The sequence below is a fragment of the Vigna unguiculata genome, chromosome 4 (genome assembly GCF_004118075.2).
Source record: "Vigna unguiculata cultivar IT97K-499-35 chromosome 4, ASM411807v1, whole genome shotgun sequence".
In the NCBI taxonomy this organism is placed as follows: Eukaryota; Viridiplantae; Streptophyta; class Magnoliopsida; order Fabales; family Fabaceae; genus Vigna; species Vigna unguiculata.
Window position 1 is genome coordinate 2,868,927 of NC_040282.1, and position 12,319 is coordinate 2,881,245.

At 33.5% G+C, this 12,319-nt stretch overlaps 1 protein-coding gene across 1 annotated transcript; it reads right to left on the reverse strand.

Annotated features, from left to right (window-relative positions):
- Positions 1–11,004: 11,004 nt before the first annotated feature.
- On the reverse strand, positions 11,005–12,319 carry LOC114181135 (mitogen-activated protein kinase kinase 9). The gene has a single exon (XM_028067491.1). The coding sequence runs from the start codon at positions 12,226–12,228 to the stop codon at positions 11,275–11,277; it is 954 nt and encodes a 317-aa protein (XP_027923292.1). The 5' UTR covers positions 12,229–12,319; the 3' UTR covers positions 11,005–11,274.

Here is a 12,319-nt window from a genome sequence, read left to right on the forward strand (position 1 = left end):
GGATTTGAACTCATGCCCCCACTAATATGATCATTTTTATTCATCAACGTGAAAGTAGTACATTTTATATAATAATAAAAAATAGATAAATAAATAAAAAAAGTCATTATGAAAAAGTCATAGTACCTACCTAATACATATGTACAAATCACGTAAAATTACTATATTGTAATTTTGATAATTGTTATTTTTATACTTATTATCGTTTTCTTCCTCTCTTGCATTCAAATTTGTCTCTCTCATAGTAAAATCACGCATTCATACAATAGTTTTATCGTAAAAAAATAACCATTGTCATATTCTTTGGCTGCACTAATTATATTAAACTTTATTTCGTAAGAAAAAACTTATTTTATTTTATTAACTTTTTAAAAAATATTCTTCACACTATTGCACTATAAGAAAAAATCAATTTGAAAAACCAATCAATGAATAAATCACTAGTGCAGGGAAAGGAAATGATCGCGATTATTTTGGTCTTTTGGTCTCGGGTTTACACCCGAGACATATGTCGACGAGGTAAAAAGACAGTTTTTTATGCCTCGGTTATGAACCGAGGCATATTTGAAGGTTACTGCCCTGGTTTCCTCAACAACTGAGGCCTAATGTGCATAAGAAATTAAAAAAAAAATGAAATGGAGAATTAGGTTAGATTAGGTTTTGATAACCCAGCTCATGTCGAGGGTGCCAAAGTCGATGTCGATGGGTTTGTCGGAGAGAAGCTACTCTATGTCGGTGTTGAGATGCTCAAGTGATCTGAATCCTTATTTCTTCGAGATCGGAGGTACAACGGCGAGAAGTAATTCCATTCTTTTGTTTTCTTCATCCTTTGCCCAATATTAACATGATATGCAATGTAGTATTCAACACTTGATAAAAATTGTTAGAGTACCTAAATATCAATGCAACAGTACCAAGATCAATGGCAACAAAAAGACCCAAATAAAAATCCTAACAGTAAGGGAACATAATCAACTCGTCTAAAATAAAAAACATAAAAAAAACCACCAGCCAGTGGTGGTTTCACGTGCAGTCCGGCCTCCCTCAGTAGCAGCAGCGACAAAGGCGGTGGACGCTTGATCTTGTGGTGGCGGAAGCTTGATGCAATGGCGAGAACAACGACAAGAGTGGACGGGGAGGCAGTAGAACACGCGGGCAGAGGGAGGAGGGTGCTTCTCTCTCGATGATGAACTCACGCGAAGAAGAATAAGAAGAAGAACTGTCCCCATTTTTAACCCTAAATAAATGTTTTTGCCTCGGTTCAATTTGCAATCGAGGCATATACCACATTCTGTGTCGGGTCCAACTCACCTGAGGCCTATACTACCTTCTGCCTCAGGTATATTACTAACCGAGGCATATACATACTGCAATTAATTAAAATAGTTTTTTTTAAATTAATTAACTTATATGCCTCGGGTGGTAGTCAATTGAGGCCATAAAGTTTTATGTCTCGGGTGGGTATGAACCGAGGCATATAAACGTTTATGCAGGGGTTATTATAGGAAGCGAGACATAAAAGTTCGCTAAAATTTAAAAAATGTCACCGCATTTTAATATGTCTCGTTTATTATGGAACCTCGATATAATTACTGAGATAAAATAACATAAATGCACTAATGAATAAAGATGAAAATAAATAGGTTTAGTAGATAAGTTACACAAAACACAACAATACTATTTTTTTTTCATTAGGACGTCATCTCAAACTACTATAATATAGCTAATTTTTTTTATATATTACTCATCACTATATAAATAGTCTTGCGTTTATCTTACTCACAATTTTGTTATTGAGTCATCATCTGTATTGATTCAAAGTGATTTTGTTCTACTAAACAACACTTTTATATTAGTTACTACACATAATTTATTTATTTGTGACGAATCATACCATAATATGACATAATTTTTTGTTATATAATTTTATCAATAGTGATAACATAATATATTACCCAAAGATAGGGTGATATATAATATAAATTAAACCATTTTTTTGATTTGATGATGCACTAAGTGATGATTTGAAAGTGACATAGTATATAAGTTATCATTATATGTATTTGCCAAAAAGAAAATAATAAGCATGCAAGGATGCATACGTGCTCTTTCATCCTCCACGAACCATATTATAAAATAAAAACTGTGGTAATTAACGAATCTTAAAGGCACCACAAACTTTTGCAATTTCTTCCACGCCTATTTTAAACTTTTTGTTATAAAATAAAGGTAATAAGAGAGACAAAGGAGAGGAAGAATAGAGAATGAGAGAGTAGGGAGCAACTTCTGGTTTTATGTGTGTCTAATTACTGATAGGACGAGTCCTATTTATAGGTACAATATGGTAACCCAGAAAGGATATAAAATCAAATAGTAAATACAAAATATTACATCATAAAGAGTAATGAATAATATGATTATCAATCATATGAGTAATTGTATAAATCAATGGACGACCATTAATTCATAACACTCCCCCTTGGGTGTCCATTGATAAAAGAATGTGCCTCGTTAAAACCTTACTAGGAAAAACCCTTTGGGATAAAAACCTAGTGAAGGAAAAAGAGTACATCATTCTATATAATATTGTTCTTTGCATCTTCTAATTTCTCCCCCTCATGTAAACTTACATCATTAAGATGGCGGAGTCCAATCCTATGAACCAATTGCTCAAAAGTTCTCCTTGGCAAAGACTTTGTAAATAAATCTGCTAGATTTTCACATGAGCGAATCTTTTGGATCTCTACATCACCATTTCTTTGAAGATCATGAGTGAAAAAGAATTTTGGAAGAATATGTTTTGTTCTGTCTCCTTTAATATATCCTTCTTTCAATTGAGCAATGCATGCACTATTGTCTTCATATATCGTTGTTGGTTTCATTTTTCCCAAGGATAAACCACAAGTTTGTCGCACATGTTGAATTATAGACCTTAACCAAACGCATTCACGACTTGCCTCATGTAATGCTAAAATTTCTGCATGATTTGACGATGTTGCTGTTATTGTTTGTTTCACAGATCGCCATGAAATCGCTGTGCCACCACATGTGAACAAATATCCTGTTTGTGATCGACCATTATGAGGATCTGATAAATAACCTGCATCTGCATAACCCATTAGATCTAATTTTGAATCATTTGGGTAAAACAAGCCCATATTCATAGTGCCTTTAAGGTAACGGAGTATTTGTTTTACTCCATTCCAATGTCTTCTTGTAGGTGAAGAACTATATCTTGCTAACAAATTTACAGCAAATGCTATATCGGGTCGAGTATAATTAGCAAGATACATTAGTGCTCCTATAGCACTAAGATATGGTACTTCAGGACCAAGTAGTTCTTCATCTTTTTCTTGAGGTCTAAAAGGGTCTTTATCAACATCTAATGACCTCACCACCATTGGAGTGCATAGTGAATGTGATTTGTCCATATAGAACTTTTTAAGCACTTTCGTTATATAAGCTTCTTGATGTACAAGAACACCTTTGTTTAAATACTCAATTTGTAATCCCAAACAAAACTTTGTCCTTCCAAGATCCTTCATCTCAAATTCTTTCTTTAAACAATCAATTGCCTTTGTGAGCTCATTAGGAGTTCCAACTATGTTTATGTCATCTACATAAACAGCAATTATGGCAAATTCATTCTCGGATCTTTTCATATAAATACAAGGACAAATAGGGTCATTTTTATACCCTTCCTTTAATAAGTACTCACTTAGACGGTTATACCACATACGTCCTGATTGTTTCAATCCATAAAGGGACTTATTCAATTTTATTGAATAATCCTTTTTAGAATTTGCTTTGTTGGGCACATTAAATCCTTCAGGGAGTTTCATATAAATATCATTTTCCAAAGAGCCATACAAATAGGCTGTAACAACATCCATGAGGTGCAGATTCAAACCTTCTTGTGCAACAAGGCTAATTAAATATCTAAATGTTGTTGCATCCAATACTGGAGAATATGTCTCCTCAAAATCAATACCAGGTCTTTGTGAAAAACCTTGAGCAACTAACCGTGCTTTGTATCTAACAATTTCACCATTCTCATTTCGTTTTTGTACAAAAACCCATCTGTACCCAATAGGTTTTACACCCTCAGGTGTGCGAACTACAGGTCCAAAAACCTTTCGTTTAGCAAGCGAATCTAATTCTGCTTGGATTGCATCTTTCCATTTTGGCCAATCATTTCTTTGCCGACAATCTTCAATTGTCATTGGTTCTTGATCATCATTGTCACTTATGACATCCTTTGCTACATTATATGCAAAAACCTCGTCAATATTGACTTTATTTCGATTCCATATTTTATGATTCATGACATAATTTATTGAGATCTCATCATTTTCAACAATTTCAGGTACCTGAGGTTCTTCTGGAACCGAATCATTGATTATGTCAAAAGAATCTTTTGGGACTTTTACCCCCTCGATTAGGCCATCTTGCCTTTTTTCCCTTTTTCTCACACGAGGATTTTTATCTTTGGAACCCAAAGGCCTACCACGCTTTAGGCGTGTTTGAGATTCATTTGCTATATTAGATTGTCCAACAGGAATATCAATTCTGATTGGAGTATTAGCAGCGGGTATATGCGACTTAGTTACCCTTTTTGTGTCAGTAAAAGCATCTGGTAATTGGTTGGCCAATTTTTGTAAATGAATTATCCGTTGAACTTCTAGTTCACACTCTTTTGTACGAGGATCAAGATGAGATAATGATAATTCATTCCAACCAATATCTTTTTCCAGTTTCTTTCTTTCTCCCCCTAACGTTGGAAAAATTGATTCATCAAAATGACTATCAGCAAATCGAGCTGTAAATAAGTCACCTGTTGATGGTTCAAGATATTTTATTATCGATGGAGAATCATATCCAACATATATTCCCAAACGTCTTTGAGGACCCATCATAGTCCTTTTTGGTGGGGAAATTGGGACATATACAGCACACCCAAAAATTCTTAAATGAGAAATATTTGGTTGTTGACCAAAAACCAACTGTAAAGGAGAGTATTTGTGATAACTTGTTGGTCTGATGCGAATCAATACTGCAGCATGCAGAATTGCATATCCCCAAGTAGTCATTGGAAGATTAGCTTTCATAAGTAAAGGTCGTGCAATCAATTTTAGACGTTTTATCAATGATTCTGCAAGTCCATTTTGAGTATGAACATGTGCTACTGGATGTTCAACTTCAATTCCAATTGACATACAATACTCATTAAAAGCATGAGATGTAAATTCACCAGCATTATCAAGACGAATTTTCTTAATTGGATAATCTGGGAAGTGGGCTCTTAACTTGATCAATTGTGCTAATAACTTAGCAAATGCTTGATTTCGAGTTGATAGTAAACAAATATGTGACCATCTAGTGGACGCATCAATTAATACCATGAAATATCTAAATGATCCACATGGTGGGTGTATTGGACCACAAATATCACCTTGTATTCGTTCTAAAAATGAGATTGACTCATTTCTAATTTTTTCTGGTGATGGTCTTATTATCAATTTTCCCTGCGAACATGCAGTACATGAGAAATCATTGGACTGAAGAAGCTTTTGACTTTTAAGTGGATGTCCACATGAGTTTTCAGCTATTTTTCGCATCATGATATATCCAGGATGACCCAACCGATCATGCCAAACAAGAAATTCATTCTTATTTGTAAGCTTCTGGCTTACAATAACATGCGTCTCAATCGCATTAATATATGTGTAGTACAAGCCATAAGAGAAGGCTGATAATTTCTCCAATACACATTTTTTATTTGACTCAATTTGAGTGATATAAAGATATTCAACATCTCCTTCATTATTTGTCTCAATATGATATCCATTTAGACGAATATCCTTGAAACTTAATAAGTTTCTATTGGACTTAGGAGAATAAAATGCATTTTTAATATGCAATCTTGTACCTCTTGGCAGAAGTACTGTAGCTCTTCCAGAGCCTTCAATTATATTTGTAGTACCAGAAATAGTACTAACATTGACTTCTCGCATTATCAAAGTAGAGAAAAATTTATTACTCTTGAGAATTGTATGAGTTGTTGCACTATCAGCAAGGCACAGATCCTCATCATTGGTGTTAATGCCAATATTCATTCTTCATATAAACATAAATATCAATATTAGAGATTACTTTGTAAGAGGAGAGAAAGAAAAAAAAAATAAAATAAAATAGAGGATTTTATTCATAAAAACATAAAAACTTGTACATATAAAAGCAACATGAATTAAATATAAAACATTGTCTTAAAAATTAATCATAAAATAAAATTATTTTCTAACACTCCCATCACCAATAAGGTGATCAATGCTTCCATCGGGTTTAGAAAAGAAATCACCAATATCAAGATGAGTAGTATCCATATGACCATAATCAGAATCACCATCTTCATAAGCAAAGTGTGTTTCTACATTCTTCTTTTTAAGTGATTCTTGGTAGAGTTCAACAAGATGCTTTGGTGTATAACAGGCACGGGTCCAATGACCTTTACTACCACAACGGTAACATATATTTTCAGCCTTTTTGCCATTATTTTCACCCCTTTCTTTTTCCTTTTTCGCATTCTTGTTCCACTTCTGTTGATGAAGTTTCTCTTTGAAATTTCCTTTATAACCATGTCCACGACCATGATTAATAGCACGACCACGACCACGACCATGGCTACGACCACGGCCAAAATTACGACCACGATTATTATTATGGTCTTGACCTCGTCCATGATTATATGGATCAGATGTTGCTGCATTCACTTCTGGGAATGGAGCAGAACCAGTTGGTCGGGCCTCATGATTTTTCATCAAGAGCTCATTATTTTGTTCAGCCACAAGAAGGCATGAAATCAATTCAGAATATTTGTGAAAACCTTTTTCACGATACTGTTGTTGCAAAAGCAAATTAGTTGCATGAAAAGTTGAGAATGTTTTTTCCAACATATCTTCATCAGTAATTCTTTCTCCACATAGAGTCAATTGAGAAGTAATTCTAAACATTGCAGAATTATATTCACTTACAGTTTTAAAATCTTGCAACCGTAAATGCATCCAATCATAACGAGCTTTTGGCAAAATCACGGTCTTTTGATGGTCATATCTTTCTTTTAAATTTTTCCATAGTACAGAAGGGTCTTTTATAGTAAGGTATTCAATTTTCAACCCTTCATGAAGATGGCGACGAAGGAAAATCATAGCTTTAGCTTTATCTTGTTCAGATGCTTTATTTCCTTCTTTAATAGCATCACCCAGACCCATTGCATCTAGATGAATCTCAGCATCTAAAATCCATGATAAATAATTGTCCCCCGAAATATCAAGGGCCGCAAATTCAAGCTTTGCAAGATTTCAAGGCCCGACCAACTGGTTCTGCTCCATTCCCAGAAGTGAATGCAGCAACATCTGATCCATATAATCATGGACGAGGTCAAGACCATAATAATAATCGTGGTCGTAATTTTGGCCGTGGTCGTAGCCATGGTCGTGGTCGTGGTCGTGCTGATAACGTGTTATAAAATAAAGGTAATAAGAGAGACAAAGGAGAGGAAGAATAGAGAATGAGAGAGTAGGGAGCAACTTCTGGTTTTATGTGTGTCTAATTACTGATAGGACGAGTCCTATTTATAGGTACAATATGGTAACCCAGAAAGGATATAAAATCAAATAGTAAATACAAAATATTACATCATAAAGAGTAATGAATAATATGATTATCAATCATATGAGTAATTGTATAAATCAATGGACGACCATTAATTCATAACACTTTTAACATTTTTTAGTTTTTTTTAATCAACACGTGCAATGCACATAGGATAATTATACATGTTTAAAGTATTATATTTTAACCTACACACGTTTTGGTACACTTAGTTTGATTTACATTATTGGCTCTTAAAGGCATTGGTCCCATAGTTTTGTTATCAATTTTAAAATGGTGTATATATATATATATATATATATATATATATATATATATATATATATATATATATATATATATATATTAATATATCCATTATTTGTAAATCATCTATATTTATGTATAAAATATAATTATGAACATATAATATAATTAATATACAAATAATCTCACATTTTATTTAGTAACATATAATATTAAATATTCAGATTAACTATATCGAAATATTAATATTAAAATTCATGCTTATAAATTAACACCTTCGTTAAAAAAATTAATTGATTAAATTTCCAATTTACTCTTAGATTGAGATTTGTTTAGCAGAATTATTTTTTATAAGTTTAAATTAATTGATTGAAATCTTAATTTGCTTATCAATTGAGATTCTCTAACTAATATTATCCTCCACTAAACAAAAAAAAAAATAAAAAATACTCTCATACAATCTAAATCTAAACTAATCGTCCAACAATTTAATCATCTAATTTTATCTATTCCAACGTGTTTTTATAACCTCATTACAAATTTTAGTAAAAATTACAATCTCATTAGAAAATAAAAATATAAAACCTATCAGTTTAACTATTTCATACAAAACACTACAACTTATACTTAAATATAATTCCAAAATAAATTACATTATCACTTATCTAAATTTTCATCGTTTAATGCAGAGTTTTCAAATCATTTAACTTGAAATTTTATTTAGTTATTTTTAATTCATAATATCTCTCCTTTTGAAATTTGTTTGCATTTTAACTCAAAATATGTTCTATAGGATAGAAAAATATTTAAACTACTTCTAAAAGCTTCAACGACGTAACAAACATCAAAATAAAACAAAAAATTAATGAAACATCATATTTTTTAGCTTATAAACTTATAAGACCTATAAAAGAAATAAAGTATTTTATTTAAAATAAAGAAAAACCAAAGTAGAGTCTAAAAAAAAAAATGTAAAAACTTGAAAATAAAAAGTCGAGAAATGAACAAATATAATAATAATAATAATAATAATAATAATAATAAAAGAAAAAGAAAAAGATATAAAAAGTATAAAAATATAATAATATTTTTTTCACGTTTAATTTCCTCTAAATTTATTTTTCACTCACTCACGTGGGATGCACTTATCCCCCACTCACATTATTCTTTTCGGCAATTATTATTATAAATAACTAATCATGTGATTAGAATTGTTAACTTGTTCCACTTGATTTTGATTTGCACGGGTTAGGTTAAAAATAAACTATAAGAACAAAACAACCTTTTATTAGAATAAAAGTTGACATATTAAAATGTCCACACAAAAGTACTATGAATCAGATTTTTATTATGGATTTTTTCTTACATATAAAAAATATTATTTTTAAATATAGTATTGGACAAATAAATAATAGAATAAAAAATTTACCTCAAACCGATTTATTTTCAAAATGTTTTTTATTGATTTTTGACTTGAGTTAACTCATTTCAAACTTCATCATGAACAAAAATGTCTCGGTACGTGAATTTGATAATTTTTCTCTGTTTTCAACCCGAGATGACCTATTTAGACCATTCACATCGTCTCAATTTTTAATCCAAATTAAACCATATCAAACTTTGATGCGCAACGATCCGTCCTAATGACCTGAATGCTAAGGAGTGACTCAAGACAAAAAAATTACAAACCCAATAAAGTATAAAATATGCAATGGATAATAATATTTTGATCCACTTTTAATCCACTACTACGATCATTATTAAATCATCACATTACATCACTAAAAAAATCAAAACAAATAATTGAAGAGTAATTAAAATGATAAGTTAAGAGTGAATATAAAACAATATGTCAAAATATCATTATCCAATTCACCACCAAGGTTAAACTTCATTTTCGTGGAAATGTATCCTTAGGGTACGAGACAAACTTCTTTGTAAACTCTTTTAAAATAGAAAACTAAGAAAAGAAAAATAAATTTCGTCGTAAACTAAAATTAATTTATGCATGTGTTAATTTGTAGAATCAAGAGATAAATTTTCTAAATTCTTATTTTAAATTTGGAAAAAGATTGTTTGACATCATTTGACAATTTGTATAAGAATAAAATAATCTTAACAAAAATTAACTTTTATATTTTTAGAAGAAAGAGAAAGTAAATAGTTATGAGGAATAATGTTAAATGATAGTAAAAAAAGAATAGTATCAAAATACCGGTGTTCTTTAAATTTATGTATAAAGTTCATTTCATCTTTTTCTTATTTTTTTATTGTTAGAAGTATTTCCGAAAACGTTTGTCCAAATATATACAAATGAAATGCACCCCAACCATTAGGAACTATAATTGGTGGAGCAACCGCAGCAAAAATGCAAAAGGCAATGTGAATCTATTAGAGGAAAAGGGAAGAAAAAATGATTTAGATGCAGGGAACCCTAATAGCTCAACAAATAAGAAAAAAAAATAATATATATATATATATATATATATATATATAACTGGCTTAATTATTTTTAAATACATAATTAAAAATATTTTTAAATTAAAGTCTTACTTTAATTCATTATAAATTATGTAAAAAATTTACCAAGCCTGAGAATCCGTAATAATATTTCATAGCCCTTTCAAAACATTACCGTTTCTAATATTTTATATGAAGCTTCCATAATAAGGAGTAGGTTGGAGAACACACGTGGTTACCACTGAAACATGTTTTGTTTATCTTTTCTTTTATGACATTTTTTAACTGAAATAATTTGTGTTAAAAACACGTGTCTTTTTTTTTCTTTTTTTCTTTTTTACAGAACGAAAGAAGACAATGTACGCAGCACACGTGAAATGGGTGGAAACAGAAAATTCCAAATAAAATGACGATAGGAATGATGAGAGAAGATAGTGCTCATTGCTCAACTTGTTAGAGTGATGACAACAAAGTGCTAACGATTCTTCCACGTTCATGCATCTTCTTCACAAAGTTCACTCTTAAACGCAATTATTTTTTTTTAATTTCAAATTTATAATTTCTTTTTCTTCTATTTAAAATATAAACCATAATAGTTTTGACGAGAATTGAACTTGAACGAATATAGAAAGTAAAACAATTTAATACTAAGTATATCCATGCCTTGAATATGGATGGTTTAACAATGAAACAATTGAAGAAAAAAAATAATCATATCTATTCTGAATTCTAACTTCCATTTTTTATCATTGTGGAGCACAATTTACAAAGGGAATGATTCTCCTAAAACTGAAAAAATTTGAATCCGAGGGAATATACAACATCTCAAAAAGGTCATATAAGGTAAACGTTATCAAGACCCGATTCGTTAAAGCAAAAATAACCGGGTCAACCCACTTAGTGAGTTTCCGGGTTTTTGCACACAAACGGGTGGGTCAAGAGTTGTGCCGCCGTCCACCTATCACCGGACTCCTTCTTGAGGCAGGATTCGACGAAGCTGCGAAATTCCGCTGACGCCGTCGCGGGGAGGCTAGGCGGGTCGCCGTAACAAATGGCACATATAAGGGTAGCCCAGTCGGGTCGCTGACCCGTTTCAAGAAACGGGAAATGACCCACGTAAAGTTCAAAGAGGGTCAAACCCAAACTCCAAATATCCGCAGCGAAACCGTTGTAGTTTCCGCCGGATGCTTCCGGGTCGAACCGTTCGGGACTCATGTACGCGCACGTGCCGACATAGGAGTTGCAGGCTTCGAGCGTGCGGCACATGAGTTTGCTGACTCCGAAGTCTGCAATTTTAACTTCTCCCTGGGAGTTTACGAGGATGTTCGCAGGTTTGATGTCGCGGTGCGCGATGTTGCGCGAGTGGAGGCACGCGAGGCCCTCGAGGATATCACGCGCCACCGCGGCGAGCCTCTCCTCGGAGAACGTGCCGCCGGTGGCGAGGGCGGTCTCGAGGGTGCCGCCGTCCATGTACTCCATGAGGATGGCGACGTCGCCGGAGGGCTTTTCGAAGGAGCCGTGGAAGCGCACGACGTGGGGGCAGTCGGTGGCGCGGCGGAGGATGGAGGTTTCCGAGAACGCGCGGCGGCGCATGGTGGCGTCGGCGTTGCTGTGGATGATTTTGAGGGCGTAGGTGGCAGAGGTTGTCTTGTGGCGGACCTTGTAGACGGTGCCGCCGTTGCCGTGGCCGAGCACGGCGATGTTTTCGAGGTCGGCGGCGGTGATGGCGTCTCCGGCGGCGGGTTTGGGGGCGGTGGGAGGGAGGGGGAGCGGGAAGCGGGGGCGGCGCTCTGAGATCTCCGGGAGAGGTAGGCGGAGATTGGGATGGCGGCGGTGGCGGACAAGTGCCATCTGGGTGGTTGGTGGTGGTTGAAGGAAAAAGTTATAAGAAAGAAAGTAAAGTGAGGTGTGAATGGTGTGAGGATTTTATAGGGTGAGTGAG

Excerpts from the sequence above, each read along its gene's own strand:
- LOC114181135 (XM_028067491.1), bottom strand. The coding sequence starts at position 12,228 with ATGGCACTTGTCCGCCACCGCCGCCATCCCAATCTCCGCCTACCTCTC.